At 54.3% G+C, this 22044-nt stretch overlaps 1 protein-coding gene across 3 annotated transcripts in view; it reads right to left on the bottom strand.

The window, feature by feature from the left end:
- Nucleotides 1–1348: 1348 nt before the first annotated feature.
- HTRA3 (HtrA serine peptidase 3) overlaps nt 1349–22044 on the bottom strand; it is a 39046-nt gene continuing 18350 nt past the window's right edge. Inside the window, exons 4-9 of one of the 3 annotated variants that reach the window (XM_002746022.6) lie at nt 18040–18234; nt 17295–17327; nt 15432–15546; nt 6606–6654; nt 4865–4960; nt 1349–2468 (exon numbers count right to left, since the gene is read on the bottom strand). In XM_002746022.6, coding sequence (XP_002746068.1) covers nt 2303–2468; nt 4865–4960; nt 6606–6654; nt 15432–15546; nt 17295–17327; nt 18040–18234 — 654 coding nt within the window. In that variant the 3' untranslated portion in view covers nt 1349–2302. Of the gene's footprint in view, nt 2469–4864; nt 4961–6605; nt 6655–12616; nt 13362–15431; nt 15547–17294; nt 17328–18039; nt 18235–22044 lie in introns of those variants that run through there. The other 2 variants (XM_008993673.5, XM_008993672.5) reach the window with 2 other exon arrangements.

Raw genomic sequence — 22044 nt, 5'->3', positions numbered from 1 at the left:
CTGGGTGTAGGGATTCTACACCCAGTTCCCCCTGAGCCCCCAGAACCCCAGAAATCGCTAGTGACCCCGACCCTTCAGATTTGGAAGAGTCGTGGGAATGGGACCGTGGCTTCCCTGTGACCCTCGACCCTCCTTACCTGCTCAGGTCTCTGATAATCGGTAAGGTCACGGCTCTCCAAGCCCTCTTCCCGACCCCAGCCCCCCAACACCCCATGGGCCACTGTGTGTGTGAAGAGTCCAGGCCACAGGCAAGAGTGAGAGCAGGGCCTGGAGGGTGGACATGGCTGTCTGAGGCTGGCAGGTGGACTGAAGCTTAGACCAGGCCAGAATGGCTTGGGGCTTGGTGGGGGTGAACTTGACCTGCTCGCCTGCTCCACCCAGAGCAGCTTGGGGCCTGGCGGGGGTGGCCCACTCTGGGTGGAGCAGAGGGCGGGGGCAAGTTCACAACTCCCAGTGCTCTGCTTCCAGACACTGGGAGCTGTGTCCCTGGACCTCCTGCTCATTGAAATCACTCTCTGCCTCAGTTTCTCCATTGCAGCGAGGGTGAAATAGCACAAGGAAAGACTTTGTCATATGACTGGACACTCACAGTGGGGCTTAGTGGGAGCTCCCCATAAGCCAGGTGGTTTCCCAAGGCTGTACCTGACACCTTGCGTCTGGGGGCAACCAGAAATTCAGCAGAGCCAGCCTTCCTGCTGTACAGAGGCAGAGGCCAGGGATGAAGGGGACATCTCTTGCCCAAGACCATGAAGCTGGAAATAAGAGGTGGAGCCAGGGCTTGCCATGGCTGCAGGACTCAGAGCCAGCCCTCTGCAGCGCCACACAACCCTGAGACCTGGTGTGCCCCAGTGCTCAGCTGTCGTGGAAACCCTCTAAAGGCGCAGGTAGCGCCACACAACCCTGAGACCTGGTGTGCCCCAATGCTCAGCTGTCGTGGAAACCCTCTAAAGGCGCAGGTAGCGCCACACAACCCTGAGACCTGGTGTGCCCCAATGCTCAGCTGTCGTGGAAACCCTCTAAAGGCGCAGGTAGCGCCACACAACCCTGAGACCTGGTGTGCCCCAATGCTCAGCTGTCGTGGAAACCCTCTAAAGGCGCAGGTAGCGCCACACAACCCTGAGACCTGGTGTGCCCCAATGCTCAGCTGTCGTGGAAACCCTCTAAAGGCGCAGGTAGCGCCACACAACCCTGAGACCTGGTGTGCCCCAATGCTCAGCTGTCGTGGAAACCCTCTAAAGGCGCAGGTCTTTAGAGCAGGGATGCCCAGTCATGTGTTAGATAGATACCCAGGAAGAACCGTGGCCAGCCGTGGGGAGGCTGCCCCAGTGCCCCTGTCGGCTGAGAAGCATGTGCTTGTAAACTTTATTTTCCATACAGTAGAGAAACATACAGTACAAGCAACACTGGGAGTCGATTTTACAGAAAAGCTCACACATGCCCCTTGGACACACGTGTTACCCTGAGGACCGGGTGATGCCCAGGAGCCTGCTTGCCTCCAGGCGGCACTTCCATGCAAGTGGCTGCTGCAACCCAGAGCCATGTGGGAAGGGGAAGCCGGCTCAGTCCTCACACCCCACAGGCCCGTGTCCACTGTCCTCTGCAGGGTATCCTGTGGCCACCTTGGAGGGGAGAAGCTTCCGGAGGCAGCAGCCGACCTTCCACAAGCTCCCTGTGGCTTCCTGCCCGCCTGGGGAGGAAAACCTCATTGCAGGGCAGGGCTCAGCTCCGCAGCCAGGGGACAGTCACTCAGCGCCTGCTCCAGGCTGGACCCCCAACCCTGAGGGGCTCAGACATGGCCTGCTCTCCAGAGACCCCAGGCTGGCAGGCAGAAGCCCCAGCCCTACGGCTTGGTAAGTCCTGGGGCACAAGGAAGCCGGGGTCTCAGGTCAGGTAAGCGTTAGTCAGGGGGGGAAGAGGCTTGGCAGCCCGGACCTGCAGCAGGAGGTGGGGGGCAGGGGGTGCTGCAGATGGGTGTCTACAGGCACAGAGGCGGGAGGCTAGGAGAGGAGGGGACCTCTGGAGAAGGCCGTTCTGTGAATATCCCGAGAACCTGGAAGTATCTTTCAGGAGCATCTGTACAAGGGGACGTTGGGCTTCCCTCCCTGGCACTGGGATGTGGATCCCACGCTCCCCAGGCGGCAGTTCTGGCCCCTGGCCAAGCCCAGCCTCTGCTCTGCCCTGGACAGCCCGGAGGAGGCGGCTGCCCTGCTGAGGACCGACGGTGGTCCTTCGTCCTGATCTCGGGAGTGGTGTCCCCCGCTGTCCGCAGGTTCTGGTGCTTGGCAGTGGAGGAACGCACCCCTCACATGACCACCTCAGGTGCGATGCTGAAGAGGAGGTCGTCATTCCCCCGCCGGACCTCCAGCAGGAGAGGAGATTCGTTCAGGATGGCCTCCTGAAGCTCACTCGAGTCTACCAGAGGACGCCCGTTGACCTTGACGATGATGTCACCATCTTGGATGCCACCTCTGCCAACAGGAGAGACCGGGTCACCACGCCAGCCTCTCCAGGCACGGCCTCCCCAGGCCCGGCCTCCCCAGTCCTGGCCTCCTCAGGCACAGCCTCCCCAGTCCCGGCCTCCCCAGTCCTGGCCTCCCCAGGCACAACCTCCCCATTCACAGCCTCCCCAGTCCCGGCCTCCCCAGTCCTGGCCTCCCCAGGCACAGCCTCCCCATTCACGGCCTCCCCAGTCCCGGCCTCCCCAGTCCTGGCCTCCCCAGGCACAGCCTCCCCATTCACGGCTTCCCCAGTCCTGGCCTCCCCAGGCACAGCCTCCCCATTCACGGCTTCCCCAGTCACGTCCTCCCCAGGCACAGCCTCCCCATTCACGGCCTTCCCAGGCCCAGCCTCCCCAGGCATAGGCTCCCCAGGCACAGCCTCCCTAGGCCTGGCCTCCCCATTCACGGCCTTCCCAGTCCCGGCCTCCCCAGGCACAGCCTCCCCAGGCACAGCCTCCCCAGTCCCGGCCTCCCCAGTCCTGGCCTCCCCAGGCACAGCCTCCCCATTCACGGCTTCCCCAGTCACGTCCTCCCCAGGCACAGCCTCCCCATTCATGGCCTTCCCAGGCCCAGCCTCCCCAGGCATAGGCTCCCCAGGCACAGCCTCCCTAGGCCTGGCCTCCCCATTCACGGCCTTCCCAGTCCCGGCCTCCCCAGGCACAGCCTCCCCAGGCACAGCCTCACCAGTCCCAGCCTCCCCAGGCACAGCTTCCCCAGGCATAGGCTCTCCAGGCACAGGCTACTCAGGCCCGGCCCAGGGCGACGCACAGTTAGGGTCAATGACGACATTTCCACAAAAGTCATTTCCGTGGGAAGGAACAGTGCCCCGGCCTCAAGGCTCTCACTCCAGAAGAAAACCAATGTGAGACTACAGGCAAACGACCTTTCAAACCCCTTCTCACAAGCATCAGAAGGGTGGGTTCCAGCTCTGCTGCAGGCTTCCTAGCTGGGCCAGGCACGCTGTCCCTTGGAGCCTCAGTTTTCATGTCTACGGTCCTATGTGCAGACGTGCTTTGCAAATTGCAAAGGCCCAGGAGTAGGTTCTGCTGTTACTGCAGTGAGGAGGACTTCTGCTGCGGGAGGCAGAGCTCGCGGGGCCAGCCTCCCCTCTGCATGAGCCTTGCGGAGACCTCCCCATTGCCGGGAAGGAAGGTGATGGGCCGGTGCTCAGCTGCATGGGCACCAGCATCAGAACCCACACATGCTGGCTGCGTGGCCCAGAAGGGTAACTCCTCTAAGCCTCAGTGCCCCCATCTGTAAAATGGGTGAGGCAGGAGCCTGCACCTTCCTGGCTGCAGTGAGGATGAACTGAGATGACATGTGTGGAAAATGTCACACCATTTCAACCATTTCTACTGCAGGCCTGCTATGGGCAGGACACGTGTGCCATCTGTGCTCATGGCAGAAGGTCACGTAGGGCCACCCACCTTCAAGCCCAGACTCTGCAGAGGCACAGCACAGCTGGCCCTTGAACCAGGTGGGTTTGAACTGTGTGCGTCCACTTATTCGTGGATTTTTCCCACTGCAGATGAAGGCCTAGGCCGAGGAGGGAGGCGGCTGGCTTGGAGCCCTTCGTGGGGATGGGTCAGCCACGCCAGCATGTGGTCATGTTGCCACATGCCTGCCTCAGCCTGTGGTGTTGCCAGGCTCAACATTTCTCTAGTGTGGGAAGACTTCAAAGAAAACAATGCTTTTTCTATTTAATCTTGACAAAGTGCCCCCAGGGGTAGAAATCCCAGCACTGTGGGAGGCCAAGGCAGGCAGATCGCCTGAGGTCAGGAGTTCAAGACCAGCGTGGCCAATGTGGTGAAACCCCATTTCTAATAAAAAGAAAAAAATAGGTGTGGTGGTATGCCTGTAATCCCAGCTACTCAGGAGGCTGAGGCAGGATAATCGCTTGAACCCAGGAGGCGGAGGTTGCAGTGAACTGAGATCGTGCCACTGCATTCCAGCCTCGGGAACAGAGTGAGACTCTGTCTCAAAAAAAAAAAAAAAAAAAAATAGGCTGAATTATCTCCATTTTACAATGAGGAAGCTGTCCCAGAAAGACCCAGGCTGGCCCCCAGCTGGTGAAAGAGTCTGGCTTGGAGCAGGTTCTTAGCCCAACAGGGACTCTTGAGCCTCTGCTTCTCAAAGGAAATGACACTCTGGACCTCGGACAGACGCAGTCAGGGCTCTAGGGACGGTTCAGGTCTCCAGCCTCTCCTGGCTTAGTGAACATGCTAGAATCCACCTGCCCCTTCCTCATCATTTTGCTGGGAAGCTCAAGGTCACATGAGGTCAGTGGGGCAGCCACAGCCCAAGACCCAGACCTGCCCCATTCCTCCGTCAGTCTCCGTCTCCTTGTCTCCTCTGGCAGAGCCTACCTCTGAGAAGGTGAATTTGGCGCGACCTCTTGCACGTAAATTCCACGGCTGACCCCTGGGAAGTCCGGGTTGCTGGCCTTCAGCTCATCCACCAGGCTGGAAAGAGTTCACTGTCAAGGCCGCTCCTTGGAGCCTTTGCCTAGCTCCTTGGTATGAAGCTGCCCCTCCCGCCCTCCAGCACCAGGCCAGAAAAGGAGGCTCCTCTGGGCCCCACACTGTCTTGTCCCACTACTTGCCACTCTGTGTCCGCTACCAGACGTGCTTCTCAAGAGAAAAGTGGTAGCAATGACTGGTTAGAAGCGTGAAGAGAAGAGAGAGAATGGGTGGACAGGTGGGAGGGGGGGGCCGGAGGATGGATGGATGGATGGAAGAAGGAATGATGCTCAATGGGTGGATAGAAGGAGAAATGGACAGAAGGCAATGCTGAGTCATGGAATCGACAGGCAATGCTGAGTCACGGAATCGACAGGCAATGCTGAGTCACGGAATCGACAGGCAATGCTGAGTCATGGAATGAAAAGACAGAAGACCGAACAGCAGTGGGACGACAGACGAATAAAAGAGACAGACAGAAAGGAAACAAAAGATAAGTTGGTGCACTGGTGTTGATTATAATGTTCTTCAAATGTCATTCACAGATTAGCAGAGTTCGTGAAACAGGAGGAATGACAGCTGTAGGGACTCTGGTTTGAGGAAATGGTCACTTGAGTGTTCTTGAATTCTCCCAGTTTCCCAGTGCTGTGACCTCTCCCTTCTTCAAACCTTGAGGCTCAATTTTGCACTTCCAGTCTCCCTTCTACCCTGCCTCCCCTTCCTCTCCCCCAGCCCCTTCTTTCTTGCACTCATTCAGCATTTTCAGGTGCCTGCTCCAGGGTGGACCTGGTACTGGGAAAGGGTAGAGGGATAGCAGGTCACAGTACTTGCTCCCAAGGAGGTGACACCAAGTAGGTGGCAGGGTGTGGTGGGGCGTTCCCACAACAGGTGATTCTGACACAGCAGGATGAATTCAAGTCTGGGGAGGGAGGCCAGGGCTCTGTGTGTGATGAGGAGGCACCTTCTCCCACTTGAGTGTCCTGGGAATGCAGAATGGTGTTCCCCCACATGCACGTACACCCAGAGCCTCAGAATGTGACCTTGTTTGGAAATAGGACCTTTACAGAGGTCATTAGTGGAAAATCTTGAGGGGAGACCTTCTTGATTTAGAGTGGGCCCTAACTCCAATGATGTCTGTTTTCATAAGAGACACGAGAGAGAGATGTGTACACAGATACTCAGAGAGAAGGTCAAGTGAAGACAGAGGCAGAGACTGCAGCAAGGCAACCACAAGCCGAGGATGCCTGGAGCCAGCAGAAGCTGGAGGGGCAAGGAAGTAGCTTTCCCTGGAGCCTCAGAGGCAGTGCAGCCCTGCCGACCCCTTGACTTCCGATCCCTGAGTTGAGAACTGCAAGGGAACAAATTTCTGCTGTCTTAAGCCACTAGGTTTGTAGTAATTTGTTACAGCAGCCATGGGGAAGAGATGGCGTCTGAATGGGGTCCTGAAAAAGCAGAAGGAATCTATCAGGCAAGTGGGGAAAGGCTCCAAGCAGAAGGGCTAGCCTGAGCAGCGGTCAGAAGCCTGAGTGCATTGGCCCATCTGGGCACCTGCAGGGAGCCAAGCACAGCTGGCCAGGGCTTGGAAGGAGGGCCCCGGTGAGGGACGAGATGAAGGGGCAGCAGGGAACAGCACTCTTCAGACACTCACCTTGGTGTGATCGTCCGCATCCGTATGCCAATGAAGCGCTTCTTCCAGTCTGGAAATGAAACACAGTGAGACTTGGTTAGGACTGCTGTGGAAGCCACCACTCGTCCTCAGGGGACAGGCAGAGGAAAGAAATTCCCCTGCAGGACCAGGAAGCAGCAGCTGTCATTCTGCTCAAGCCACCTCAGTTCCCCCATGGTCAGGCAGAGCTGCCCTCTCCTGACCGCCATCATGGAGCTGAGGGGCATTCTAGCTCAACTGTGGCTAACCCCAAGGTGGCTTCATGTCCACCCCATCCTGCATCCATCCACGCCAGCGCCAACATCTGCTGTCCTAGCTGAGCTCCAACCTAACACCAGCGGCCAGTGGGGCACTCCTTTCCAGCTTTTATACTGCTGGTTCCCAGATTTTCCCTGCTTGGAACTGAACTCACCTCCTCTTGGCCTCTCCCAAAATAATATTTGCTGTTAATGTCCAGTGAGTATTAACCATATGCCAGGCCCTGTGGTTGGGGCACTGCATGCACAACTCACTGAGACAGTGCCTCGGTCCCCCCAGCTGCTCCAGTCTATGACTTAACAGGTTTCTCTTGCCCAGAAATAAGCTAGAATCGATACATTAAGAATTTTAATTTTAGATAAGAGTTCTGACCACAATTAATGACAGGTATCTAGAAAATTTCCAAATACTTGGAAACTAAATAATACACTCTGAATTACTCATCAATAAGTCAAAAGAGAAATTAGAAATTATGTTCAACCAAATAAAAATGAAGACAAGTCTTAAATCAGTAAACTCACTTTCCAACCTAAAAACTAGAAAAAGAAGACCAAAGAAAACTCAGAGTAAGCAGAAGAAAAAAAAAGCTGAGAGTATGAATGGATAATAAAGCTGAGAGTGAATCAATAATAAACGTAAGAGTGCGGCTCAGTAAAGCTGAGTGTGAATCAATAAATCTGAGTGTGAATCAATAATAAAGCTGAGTCAATAATAAAGATGAGTGGGAATCAATAATAAAGCTGAGTGTGAATCAATAATGCTGAATTTGGATCAATAATAATGCTGAGAGTGTGAATCAATAATAAAGGTAAGATTGTGGCTCAGTAAAGCTGAGTGTGAATCAATAAATCTGAGTGTGAATCAATAATGAAGCTGAGTCAATAATAAAGATGAGTGTGAATCAATAATAAAGCTGAGTGTGAATCAGTAATGCTGAGTTTGGATCAATAATAAAGCTGAGAGTGTGAAGCAGTAATAAAGATAAGAGTGTGACTCAAAGCTGAGTGTGAATCAATAAATCTCAGTGTGAATCAATAATAAAGCTGAGTCAATAATAAAGATGAGTGTGAATCAATAAATCTGAGTATGAATCAATAATAAAGCAGAGTCAATAATAAAGTTGAGTGTGAATCAATAATGCTGAGTTTGGATCACTAATAAAGCTGAGAGTGTGAATCAATAATAAAGGTAAGAGTGTGGCTCAATAAAGCTGAGTGTGAATCAATAATAAAGCTGAGTCAATAATAAAGCTGAGTGTGAATCAATAATAAAGCTGAGTCAATAATAAATCTGAGTGTGAATCAATAAAGCTGAGTCAATAATAAACCTGGGTGTGAATCAATAATAAAGATAAGATGTGAATCAGTAAAGCTGAGTATGAATCAATACTAAAGCTGAGTGTGAATCAATAATAAAGATAAGAGTGTGATTCAATGAAATCAAGGGTCTGAATCAATGAAACAAAGAATGTAAATCAAAAAGAACAATAGCGAAAATAAAAACTAAAAGCTGATTCTTTGAGATCAATAAAATGGATACAACTTTAGCAAGATTGATCATGAAAAGACAATTATAAATATTGAGGTGACATCACTACAGATCCTACAGACATTAAAAGGATAATGAGAGAATATTATGAACAACTTGATGTAAAGGAATTTGATCACTTAGACAAAAGGAGCAAATGTCTTGAAATTTCCAAACTACCAAAGCTTATTCAAGAAGAAACAGATAACCCAAATAGCACTATATCTATTAAAGAAATTGAATTTGGAGTTAAAAATCTTCCTACAAAGAAAATTTCAAGCCCAAAAGATCTCACTGGAGAATTCTAGCAGACGTTTAAGGAAGAAAGAGTACCAATTCTATGCAAACTCCTCCAGAATACTGAAAACACGTGGCTACTTCTAACCGCATTATCTGGATGTCAAAATCAGAAAATAAAACTACACCAGTATGCCTCATGAAAATAGACACAAAAATTCTTTTAAAAATCAAATCCAACAGTACATGTAAAAGGATAATACAGCCAGGCACGCTGGCTCACACCTGTAATCCCAGCACTTTGGGAGACCTGGGAGGGCGGATCACCTGAGATCAGGAGTTTGAGACCAGCCTGGCCAATATGGTGAAACCCCATTTCTACTAAACATACAAAAATTAGCTGGGCATGGTGGTGGGCACCTGTAATCCCAACTACACGGGAGGCTGAGGTAGGAGAATTGCTTGAACCTGGGAAGTGGAGGTTACAGTGAGCTGAGACTGCACACTGCACCACTCCAGCCTGGGCAAAAGAGTGAGATTTCATCTAAAAAAAAAAAAGAGAGAAAGAAAAGAAAAAGGATAATACATCACAAATAAGTGAGGTTCATCCCAGGAGTGCAAACTTGGTTTAACATTTAAAGATCAACCAGTGCAATCTACCACATTAACAGGCTAAAAAGGAAATGCACATGATCGTCTCAAAAGATGCACAAAAAGCATCTGAGGAAAGCTCACATCCATTCCCAGTGAAAACCAGAAGCCAAAGGGAACGTTTCACCCTGATGAAGTATACCCACGCAGACCTTTAGCCAATGGCACACTTAACGGTGAAAGACGGAGTGTCTTCTCCCCAAGACCAGGAACGGGATGAGAGGTCCACTCTTACCCCTTTCGTTCAATATATTACTGCAAGTTCTAGCCAGGCAAGAAGAAAACAGCATTCTGATCAGAAAGGAAGAAGTAAGACTGTCTTTATTCAGAGACGGCACAGCTGTCTATGCAGCACATGTGAGGGAATCTTACAAAAACAAGTTTCTAGAAGCAGGAAGTGAGTTACTGAGCTTGCAAGATATCTTATGGTGAACATTCAAAAAAATCATTCTAATTTGAATATTCTCTTAACTAACCACCAGAAACGGAAATTTAAAATAATACATAATTTATAGTAACACCAAAATTAAGAAACACTTAGGAATAAATCTGATGAAAAATGCACAAAACCAGTACACTGAAAACTACAAAACATTGTGGAGGGAAGTGAAGGAAGGTATAAATAAAGGGACCGGCGTCCTGCATTCATAGGTCGGAAGAGTTGCCATCGTTAAAATGCCAAATTTCTCCAGATCACCAGCAGGCGTTATTTTTCTTTCTGTAGAAACTGACCAGCTTATTCTGAAATTCACATAGAAATGTAGAGGGTCTGAAGAGCCCGTGCAACTTGGAGAATGAAGAATGAAGTCAGGGGCCTCGCACCGCCTGCCTGCTGGGGCTGCTGGAAAGCCATGGCGAGCCGGCCGGTGCAAGGCCGGCATACAGACAGACGGCTAGAACGGCACACGGCCACTCTCTTCTTGACAAAGGTGTGAAGGCCCCTCAGTAGAGGACAGTCTGTCCACAAATGGTGCTAGAGCAACTGAATTTCCAGGGCAAAAACAAACAAACAAAAGCCCCAAACCTCGATGTATACTTCGCGTGTTTTAGAAATATAATAATTCAAAGTGCATCATAATCCTAAATCTGAAACCTGGAAAAGTAAACCTTCCATAAGAAATTGTAGGAGAGGAGGCCGAGGCGGTGGGATCACCAGGTCAAGATATCGAGACCATTCTGGTCAACATGGTGAAACCCCGTCTCTACTAAAAATACAAAAAATCAGCTGGGCATGGTGGCGCGTGCCTGTAATCCCAGCTACTTGGGAGGCTGAGGCAGGAGAATTGCCTGAACCCAGGAGGCGGAGGTTGCGGTGAGCCAAGATCGCGCCATTGCACTCCACCTGGGTAACAAGAGCTAAACTCCGTCTCAAAAAAGAAAAAAAAAAAAAAAATACAAGAAATTGTAGGAGAAAAATCTTTCTGATCTTGGGTTAGCAACACTTCTTAGATACAACATCAAATGCATGAAAAACTAAGAAAATAGACGTCATCAAAATTTGCCAAACTTCTGCTCTTTAAAGACACTGTTCAGAGGGCAAAAAGACAAGCCACAGAGCGGGAGAAAATAATTGAAATTCGATTATCTGATAAAGGGCTCCTATCGAGAATGCAGAAGAACCCTCACAACCTGCTAATAAGAACACAAATAACCTAAACGTTTTAAATGGGCCAAATATTTAAACACACCAAAGATGAATGGCCGATGTAAGGCACGTGGGAGATGGGGCCAGAGCTGGCGGGGAGGCCTGACACTGGGTCCAGTGGGTCCTGGGAAGCTTTGGATTTGACCCCGACACCAAACGTTATCTGCCTTTCTCTGGCTGCGGGAGGGTCTGTGGGGGACGGGGCAGCGGCCGGAGGAGCCCGGAGAGGCAATGGTCCAGAGCAGCAGGTGCCCCGGCGCTGGACCCAGAGGTGGAGGCGCAGTGGCAAAAAGGCCCAGGGGTGGATGTGTCCTGAAGGCTGGGCCAGTGGACTCCCTGACAGTGGGTGAGAGGTGTGGGAAGTCCCTCGTCCTCAGAGGGATGAGGCTGACATAGCTGTGTGGGGACAGCAGGAGGGGCTGCAGGAGCAGGGGTCTGTCAGGTGCCCTGAGAGTGGGAGCTGCTGAGACATCAGTGGGGATGTCCCACAGGCAGGTGTCTGAGCCTGGAGTGGGAGGGGCCAGGCTGGAGCCGTAAATCCGGGGAGTCACTCTCCAGGTGGCTTCTAAATCCAGCAGACCGGATCCTCAACAGGTCCCCACACAGCCCACTCGGGACATAGGGGCTTCCTGCTCCCATTGCCTGGGGGTCCCCTGCAACCTCCAGAGCCTGCCCCGCTCCCTTCCCACAGTCTCTGCCAGAGGTGGATCATCCCGTGCAGCCCTCGCCCTCGAGGCCCCAGCCTCCTCCCAGAGCCCCTCACTCTGATCTGTGGCATCTGGGGGTGCTTTTGTGGCCCACCTCCCTGCTAGGAGGAAAGTGGGAGGGCAGGACCTCTGTCTGGCTCACAGCCCACCGGAGTCTGAGGCAGAGCCGGCACGTGAACAGTGGCTGTGGTTCCCGCTGACTTAGACCCACTGTGTGCGTGGGAAGGTAGGGGCCCAGTAATGCCCCTGGGCCGGAGGTGGGGAAGGCAGGACTGGCGGAGCTCAGGATCAGGACTCTGAAGCCTATTCTCCTTGAACTTGAGAGGTGAGCGGAACACACACCATGTACGAGGCCATCAGGCTCCCCTCCCGTCCTGCTCCCAGCCCTGCTCCTGCCAGGTGGCTGGGCTGCCTCTGCCAGGCTTTTCCTCTATTGGAAAGGACTCAGGGCTCCACCCAGCATGGGGGCCTGAGAGCAGGGGACCCTGTAACCTCTGAGACTGGGGAACCTTTTGGTTTCTGACAACAGGGGACCCTGTGATCTCTGAGACTGAGGAACCATGAGGCCTCTGAGACGGGGGTATCTTATGATGTCTGAGACCAGGGCGCATGCCCACTCCCCTGTTCCCTCCCCTCCCTGCAGCTCTCCCTTGGCATGTGGGCCACAGGATAAATGAGGGGGTTACCTCCCAGGCCAGAGGTCTCCCACCTATGAACTGCGCTGTCCCCCACAGTCCACAGAGGAGCAGATGCCCATAAAGGGCCCCACCCCATGTGGGGCTACACTCTGGTCCTAAGACTGGCTGGACCCCAAGCCCTCCTGGGGCTCCCCAAACATGCATGGTGGCCACTCTTTACCTGAAAGCCCCCCAGAGGCCTCCGCACCCCACCCCCCAGATGAGAATAAGAAATGCACTTAATGTGTCCTTGATTTAATAAAAAGATTGTTCACTTCAAAGAACTTTAACTGGGTTTGGATCATTGGATTTTATTAAATAAAAAAGAAAAGCAAATACAAACAGCAGTCAACTTCGGGAGTTTAAAATTGCAGCTGTGCCGTGCAGCTAAGGTTATCAGGTTCCTCGGTCTGCGCTGTCCTTGGGGAGAGGGGACGTTTCCCGGGGGTCTGGGATGAGGTCAGCACTAACTCGGACAGTCCCTGTACAACAAAGACCCTGGGGGGTCCCGGCTGAGAGGAGAAACAGCGGCAGGAAGGGAAGAGGACGCTGCCGCCCACTTCCGAGAAAGTCGCCTCCCGGCTCAGTGTGTGCAAAGAGCAGCTCCCCTGGTTTCCAGAAAATGGGCCACAGTCAAAGGCGCCCACGGAGAACGGGACAATTCAACAGGAAAGGCTCGGTCGTGAGGGAAAGGAGCTCCATTAGGGAAAGGAGGTCTGGGCGTACCCGTGGATCTAGTTCTGAGCTTCCTAGAAGCCAACAGGGAATGGGCTCAAGAGGTCGGATGGCGCCCGCTGTTCAAGAGAAGAAGACTTCAGCTTCCCTGGGAAAGACAGGCTCTGCCTGGCTCCAGATCGCCTTCCCATAATGGACACAGAAGAACAGTGGCGGCATCCTCAACAGCAGCTCTTCCTGTGGCCAGCCCTCATGGCACCGGCCTGGCTGCACTGGGGTCCATGTACTTGCCTGGCGGGGTCATGGAGGAGGGGACAAGCATGAGGAAGCCCTTGCTCTCAATGAACTGCCAGTGAGGGGGCTGGGAGGAGACAGGAAAGCAACGTGGCAGTGTGAGTTGCTGAGTCAGGCCTGGGCATTGACCAGGAGGTGGGCATGGGAGACACAAGGGCAGGAGGGAGAAGCTCACTAGGGCTGAAGAGAAAGTGGGGAGGTGGAGGCCCCCAAAAAAGGCCCTGCAATCAGAAGTATAGCCCTGCTCTGGAAGGTGGCTGTGACCACCCACTGAAGGAGGGGATGGGCGTCCTCTCACTTGGGAGAGTTGCCAAGTGCCCCAGTGAGACCTCTCCCAGATGGGTGCTCATGGCAGGCTAGGTGTGGGCAGGGTGGGCTGGACATCCCTACTGGAAGAGGGTGAGGAAATGGGGGCTTGAAAGAGGGTGACTTCCAAGGACCAGGATATTGAACTACCCTTGCATAGAGGAGTCTCTACCATGTGATCTGCATGGCCCACAGCCTGGAAGCGGGAGTACTCAGGAGTGGGCAGATGATGGAAGAAAGGAAGAATAGAGGGATAGGGATCAAGGGACATCTAGGTGGGCAGACGGATGGATGGATGGGTAGGTGACAGGTGAATGAGTGGGTGGGTGGAGGGGTGGAAGGAAAGAGAGAAGAAAGAAAGGAAAAAATGAAGGAAGAAATGGTGGATGGGTGGGTGAATGGGTGGGTGGGTGGGTGGGTGGGTGGACGGGTGGATGGATGAATAGATGGGTGGATGGATGGATGGATGGATGGATAGATGAATGATGGAAGAATTGTTGGGTGAAAGAAGAAATGAGTGGTTGCGTGAGTGGATGGGTGGATGGTTGGATATAGGATGGATGGATAATAGGTGGATGGATAAATGGGTAAATGGTGAGTGGGTGGGTAGATGGATGATGAATAGGTGGATGGATGAATGGGTGAATGGCTGGGTAGGTGGGTGGATAGATGGGTGGATGGATGATGGATAGGTGGATGGATAGTAAATGGATGGATGGAAAGATGGGTGGATGAATGGGTAAATGGGTGGAAAGCTGTGGGTGGATGTATGGATGCATGGATGGATGGATGGATGGATGGATGGATGGATGGATGGATGGATTGATGGGGGGATAGGTGGGTGGATGGATGGATGGATGCATGGATGGATGGGTGGATTGATGGGTGGATAGGTGGGTGGGTAGATGGATGGATGGATGGATAGGTGAGTGGATGGGTGGAGAGGTGAGTGGATGGATGGATAGATGGATGGATGGGTGGATAGGTGGGTGGTTGGATGGATGGGTGGATAGGTGGGTGGTTGGATGGATGGATGGATTGATGGGTGGATAGGTGGGTGGGTGGGTGGGTGGATGGATGGATGGATGGATGGATGGATGGATGGATGGATGGACGGACAGGTGGATAGGTGAGTGGATGGATAGATAGATGGATGGATAGGTGAGTGGATAGGTGAGTGGATGGATGGATAGATTGATGGGTGAATAGGTGGGTGGGTGGGTGGATGGGTGGGTGGATGGATGGATGGATGGGTGGATAGGTGAGTGGATGGATGGATAGATTGATGGGTGGATAGGTGGGTGGGTGGGTGGGTGGGTGGATGGATGGATGGATGGATGGGTGGATAGGTGAGTGGATGGATGGATAGATTGATGGGTGAATAGGTGGGTGGGTGGGTGGATGGGTGGGTGGATGGATGGATGGATGGGTGGATAGGTGAGTGGATGGATGGATGAGTGGATAGGTGAGTGGATAGATGGATAGATGGATGGAAGGAAAGAAACAGCTGACAACTAAGGGAGAGCCCAGATAAGAGGAGTCCAGAAAGTGCAAGAAACTGATGGTGGGAGCTGAGATCAGAGATCCCCAGACAAAGGGAGATCGCTTTGGAGGGGCAGGGGGTGAATGTGACCACGAATTGATGATAGGCAGGGGGGAAGACCCTGCCAGAGGCTGAGAATAAGCTGTCCCGGGGGTCTCCTAGCTTCGGGGTGGAAGACAGGACCTGGCCGGTAGTGAGCAAGGTTCACCCAGGACCTCCAACGGGCCCTGGCCCCAGTGCTGGGGGGTTAGTGCCTCTGCCTCTGGCCCCTCCAGGTGAGCTCTTTACCTTTGATGTGCTTGTCTTGGAATTCTGTGAGGAAGCGCGTGATTCGGTCGGAGGGGATGGCAAAGGAGATGCCCGCTGTGACCTTGAGCGTGTTGATGCCAATGACCTCGCCATCCTGGGCAGGAAGGTAAGAGCAGGCATCAGTTGGGGGAACCCAGGCAAACCCCTGCCAACAAAGCACTGTGTCCATGGCTCTTTCTAGAGGAGGATCCTGGCTGCCAATCCCCAAAGCCCTGACTCTCCTGAAAAGGTCACTCTCAGGGCCACACCTGGGTCAGTGACCCACCTCTGCAAGCCCTGGAGACGCCCCTCCCCAGACCTGGAGAGTATTTCCAGGGAAGCCTGCAGCTCAGGCCTGTCCCCAGGCTCTGGCCACTCTGCCTCTAAGAAGCAGGGCCACTGGGCCAAGGGCAGTGCCAAGCCACACTTGGAGAGATTGAGAGGGGAAGGAACATGGTGAGGCGTGTCGGGGACTGAGACTCCATCTATCCTTTCCTTACAGAAGCGGGGGTCTGGTGGGTGAGGCCAGGGGAGCTCACTGACTCCCCACTCCCTCTCTTTGGAGCCCCTCCCAACCTGCCCTTCCCCCCATGAGTCTAGTGCCACCTGGGCAGGATCTCACCTTGCCCCTAGGGACCTCACACTCGGGTACGCGGCTGGAAAGGAGCCCCACACCACCTGGCATGTACCCGTGGCCGTGCCCTCCTGGCCAGGGCCTGGCCAGCTCACCAGGGGACCCTCTGGGCCCCAGGGCAGAGTCTTGGATCAAGGTACCCTTTGTCCTCCTGGTCCCTGAAAGCTCATGAGGCAGGAAGAGCAGCCCAGTGTGCGATGCCGTGGGCTGAGTTCTGTGTCTGGCCTTGGCCCTCTGTGCTCGTCTCTACTGCCTGGACCACATGGAGTAGCCTCCAGGGCCTGGCTTCCTGGCCTCCAGCCTAAACCACACACACGAGCTTCCCCAAAACCAGGGCATGCCCTCAACCCTGACAAAAGCCTGGAAGACATCTTGGGCACACAGGGAGAAGCCCCATCTGCACACGAGGCCTGAGGCAGCAGGACACAGGCCACCAGCCCCTGTCGCTGCCCCTTTGTCTGACTTCCCTCACCCTAAGCCTCTGAGAGCCTCCCCAGTGCTCATGCTGTGCCTTCCCCCTGGGGTCTCTTTCTCCTGTGCCCAGTCCTCCTCAATCTCAACAGTGTTGTGTAATGCTGTCGCCTCCAGGAAGCCCTCCTTGATCCCCCATCAGCTGTCAGGACTTCTGCCTGGCATCCTCCTCCAGAGCCATCTCATGTGGCTCCCATTGTGCTTGTTCACATCTGGACACCTCCCCTGCCATGGACAGGTGCTCTAGGGATGGGACTGTCCTATTCTTCAAGGCCTAGGAGCTCTGAACCAAGCTTCCTGGTTTATTCTGGAAAAATCTCACCTGGGATGAGGCTGAGCCTGACTTTGAGGCCCAAGATACTATTGGGAAGGGGTGATTGAGGGGGATAGAAGAGAATGAGGGTGCCCCTGTCATCCTGTGTGTACATCCAGGGCAGGGAGGCCTGGGGTGAGCAGCCCCACACCTGCGTCTCCCCTGCCCCAGATCCCCTGACCGGGACATGGCCCTGGACCGAGCTGCTGCTTGGTGGGTAAGCCCTCATTCCCAGTGGCCACCAGCCTCCCTGAGGTGCTCTGGGCAGCATGTGCCTTGGTCTGTCCCCCTTCCAGGCCTCGGCCCAGCCACACTCCTGACTGTTGGTGTAAAGGTTGTAGAACCACACTGTGGGGCCTGTCCCACCTCAAGGCTGAGTGCCCCCATGTGAGAAGAGCCCCAGAAACCTGGAGATTCTGAGATTCTGGCTATAGCAGACACTTACCAGGTTCACCAGCGGTCCCCCGGAGTTCCCGTACTGCAAGGGGAGGAGACAGCATTAGCTGTGCCTGACCCCGCCTGGGGGTTCCTGGAGCTCCTTCTTTCAACTCTACCTCTAACCAGTGCAGAGACACATAAGCATATTTCAGCCTGTCAGCATCGAAAGGCCTCAATGCTGTCCCCATTTCACAGATAAGAAGGCCGAGGCCCACAGGCGCCTGATGACCAGGGTCTGACCATTACTGTCGTCTGCACAAACCGGCATCTCCACCCTCGAGGCCAGGCAGCACCGCCTGGCGCATGGAGAACGGGGGTGTTACTTCCCATCCTGCCAGCCTGGGGGCCTCTACAAAGACTCAGGTTTCAGCCAAGCGCCAGAGCTGCGGCAAAACTGGACAGACGTGATCTGGGGCATCTGGGCAAAGTGCTTTGTGAATGCTAAAGGTGCCGCCGACATAATCACAATCAGTGAAAAGCAACGCTGGCCGGGGTGTGTAAGCTGGGCAAAGCTGTCTGCAGGCCACGGCTGCGCCTCTCTGTCTCTGAAGGGCTGTCCCAGCGTGGACAGCAGCCTCTGACGAGGAAGTCACAGGGTTAGCGCTCCACCGAATGTAAAGAGAGAACTTTCTAGCAAGTGGATGTGCCAAGTAACAGAATGGCTCTGGGAGCGGGGGCAAGTCGAGTCAGAGGCTACCTCGAGGTCTTGGGCACAGATGGCAGGTGCCCGGCCTCCTGTCCCTGGGACTCACATTGATGATGGCATCCGTCTGGATATAGTCCATGTCGGAGTCCCGAAGGCCCAGCTCCCTGCCCTCCCGCTGGGCGGTGCTGACGATGCCGGTTGTCACCGTGTTCTGCAGGGCGAAGGGACTGCCGATGGCCACCACAAACTCCCCGGGCCGCAGGTCAGCCGACTGACCCAGCAGCAACACGGGGAGCTTTTTCTAGGGGAGAGAAGACAGAGAGGGAGGCTTAGCTGCTTTCAGTGGGGACGGCAGTCAGATCCCGGCAGGGGTCCCAGGGAAGGCAGGTACATCTGCGCAAAGCCGCCAGGACTACGAAGGCCCAGGCAGGCCGCCAGTGCAGACCACTACCAGGGCAGCTCTCTGCTGAGACCCAGGGCCAGGCTAAGAGCAGCTCAGGACAGAGGCTCAGCTGTGCCAGGGACCAAAGGCTCCCCAGGGCAGGCACGGGCGCTCATCATGGGCGGTATACAGAGCGTGCAGCTCAGCACAGCTTCCAAGGTCATTGAGCCCAATGATCTGATGGTCACATGTCCTCTAAAAATCTGGTAAAGGCTGCAGACATCTGGTAACTACCACACCGTATGCACCACACACGAACAGATGCATTTGATGGCGAGAAATCTGCAGGCCCCTGGAGCCCAGCCAGGGACTCCGGGAGCCCCAGTTCTGAAATCCTTGATCTAGCTTCATTCCATCTCCCAGAAGAGACACACAGGGCACGGAGGCCTAGAGAGGTGAAGCCACTTAGCCAAGCTCCACCCCCCGCCCTGCACACTGAGACAACTGCAGGGGGCTTCTGCATGGGGCCAGCAGCTCTCCTGCTTCTGCATGGGGCCAGCAGCTGATTATCTGGCTCTGCAAGTAGCCTGGGAGCTCAGAGAGCAGACTTTCTCCGTGTCCCAGAAGCTGCGTGGCGCACACTCTGAGAAGGTGCTCCCGGGTGCTTGTGAGAAGGTGCCTGACGCGCACATGCGCGTGTGATAAATAGGTGACGGCGATTCTGTGCTGATGCCCACATCAGCCTGCCCGTCCTGGTTTTGTGCCGCTGAGAGAAGGTGGGGAAAAGGCTCCCGGGACCCTGAGGCACTACCCTGCCAGGTCACATGGGCCTTGCCCCAACTCAGGAGAGTGGGGCAGGACCCCATGCCTCTGACCCTCCAGACGGCTCCACTACACCTGGCCCCTGGCCCGTCTCACCGTTTCAGGCCTCTTCCCTTTTACTGCATGCCATCATGTCAAATAAAGTTTCTTTGCAGCTCTCAATACAAGGACAAAGCTGTCCACAGTGGGGTGGTGTGGAGCCCTGCACAGGATCAAAGCAGCCCCCGCTGGGCAGGCGCTGGCGTGGGGAAGGCTCAGGCTGCTCCTCTATTCTCTGTGCTGCTGTGGGGTTCGTGAAGCTTCAGTCAGTGGCAAAGAGAATCCCCAGTGGTGGAACCAGGCCTGCTCACTGGAAGGCGAGGCCCCAGAGACATGACATTGTCCGCTGCTGAGCAGCTGAAGACGCAGAATAACAAGGTCTGAAGCCCCCGGGAGACGATGAGCTGGGGCAGGGTCAGCTCATCCTTTCTGCACCCCAGGAGGGTGCCCAGGTGCGGGTCAGGAGCCTTTCCTGTGGCTCAGTTTTGTGCACAGGGGCTCGGAGGGCGTTTCTACTGTCCGATCATGGCCCTGGGCGCAGGGCCTGCAGGACATGAGTCGCAGTAGCTCTGCCTGCACCTGTTGGCCACAAGTGGCTGAGCCCCACCTGGACACCATGCCACCAGTCCTACCAGCATTCTGCCACAGCCGCCGGAAGGGGAGAGACATACCTACCCCTGGTCTGGCTCTCCTCTCCCCACGGGGTCCTTGAGCAGGGGTTGCAAACTGGCCCAAGGCCCGAATGCCACCTGCCCACTGCCTGCTTTGTGAATCAAGCTTCGCTGAACCTCTGCCACACCCACCTGTGCAGCCTAAGACTTCGTTCTTGCCACAGCAGAGATGCACGGTTGTGAGAGAGATCCCAGGGCTTGCAAAGAGGAAATATTTACCATTTGGCTTCACGGAAAATTTGTTGGCTGAGCACCATGGCTCACGCCTGTAATCCCAACACTCTGGCCAGGCAGGAGGATTGCTTGAGCCCAGGAGTTCTAGACCAGCCTGGGCGATACAATGAGACCCTGTCTACCAAAAATTTAAAAATTAGCCTGGTGGGGTGGTGCGTGCCTGTAGTCCCAGCTATTCAGAAGGCTGAGGTGGGAGGATCCCTTGAGCCCGGGAGTTTGAGGCTGCAGTGAGCTGTGATTGTGCCACTCCAGCCTGGGCAACAGAGCAAGACCCTGTCTAAGAAATAAAAAAAGGAAAAGAAAGGAAAGAAAAGAAAATTTGGGGGCTGGGCACAATGGCTCATTCCTGTAATCTTAGCACTTCGGCAGGCCAAGGCAGGCGGATCACCTGAGGTCAGGAGTTTGAGACCAGCCTGGCCAACATGGTGAAACCCCATCTCTACGAAAAATACAAAAATTAGCGGGACATGGTGGCATGCACCTGTAGTCACAGCTACTCAGGAGACTGAGGCAGGTGAATCACTTGAACCCGGGGGGCAGAAGTTGCCATGAGCTGAGATGCTGCCACTGCACTCCAGCCTGAACAAGCAAGAACCCATCTCAAAAAAAAAAAGAAAATGTGCCCACTCTCATCCTTGAGCACACCCCTCAGTGGATTTCCTTGTCTTTAAAATGGGGGTGATGCCCCCAGACTCCATAGCGACTGTGAAAGAGCTGAAATGCAGGGAAAGGTCCACATCAGGGGAACTCCTTGTAACCACGAAATCTCCGCTCCCTTGATGGGGCAAGAGGAAACGCCCTGGCGAAAGATTTCATCACAAGTGCCGTAAACTCATTCAGACAGACAGGAAGCCAAACTCAAACCCAGCCAGGTGGACTTCCCAGCCCGAGAGAAGCTCCGGGTCTAACACGGGCCTGAGACGTAGGACTCGGTGACTTCATGGCTTGGGAAGGCCGCAGGTAACTCCACTGTGGTCCCCAGGGCCATCACTACGGCACTGGTCAAGACACGAACAAGCTGGAGGAAGGCTGGGGTCTAGCCCAGCGGCCCTGATCCAGAGTGCTGTGATTTTGGGCGAGTTTCTGAAGTTCCTAGCCTCAGTTTCCCCACCTGAAATCCCAAGATAATGAGGGCCCTGATATGGTTTGACTCTGTGTCCCCACCCAAATCTCATGTCAAATTGTCATCCCCATGTGTTGGGGGTGCCTGGTGGGAGGTAATGGGATCACAGCGGCAGTTTCCCCCATGCTGTTCTCGTGGTAGTGAGTTCTCACAAGATCTGATGGTTTAAAAGGATGTGGTACTGGCCGGGCATGGTGGCTCACACCTGTAATCCCAGCACTTTGGGAGGCCGAGGCGGGCAGATCACCTGTGGTCACGAGTTTGAGACCAGCAGGGCCAACATGGTGAAACCATGTCTCTATTAAAAATTCAAAAATTAGCCGGGTGTTGTAGCAAAAGCCTGTAGTCCCAGCTACTCAGGAGGCTGAGGCAGGAGAACCATTTGAACCTGGGGGGCAGAGGTCAGTGAGCCGAGTTCAAGCCACCGCTCTCCAGCCTGGCGACAGAGCGAGACTCCGTCTCGAAAAAAAAAAAACGAGGCACTCCCCCCTTCACTCTCTCTCTGGCTCTGCCCTGAGAAGACATGCCAGCTCCCCCTTCGCCTTCTGCCACGACTGTGAGTCTCCTGAGGGTGGGCGCGGTGGCTCAAGTCTGTAATCCCAGCACTTTGGGAAGCCGAGGCGGGTGGATCACGAGGTCAAGAGATCGAGACCATCCTGGTCAACATGGTGAAACCCCGTCTCTACTAAAAATACAAAAAATTAGCTGGGCACGGTGGTGCACGCCTGTAATCCCAGCTCCTCAGGAGGCTGAGGCAGGAGAACTGCCTGAACCCAGGAGGCAGAGGTTGCGGTGAGCCGAGATCCCGCCATTGCACTCCAGCCTGGGTAACAAGAGTGA

The sequence above is a fragment of the Callithrix jacchus genome, chromosome 3 (assembly GCF_049354715.1).
Source record: "Callithrix jacchus isolate 240 chromosome 3, calJac240_pri, whole genome shotgun sequence".
In the NCBI taxonomy this organism is placed as follows: domain Eukaryota; kingdom Metazoa; phylum Chordata; class Mammalia; order Primates; family Cebidae; genus Callithrix; species Callithrix jacchus.
The sequence above is the reverse complement of the archived record's forward strand: the minus strand, read 5'-3'. Positions and strand labels throughout refer to the sequence as shown.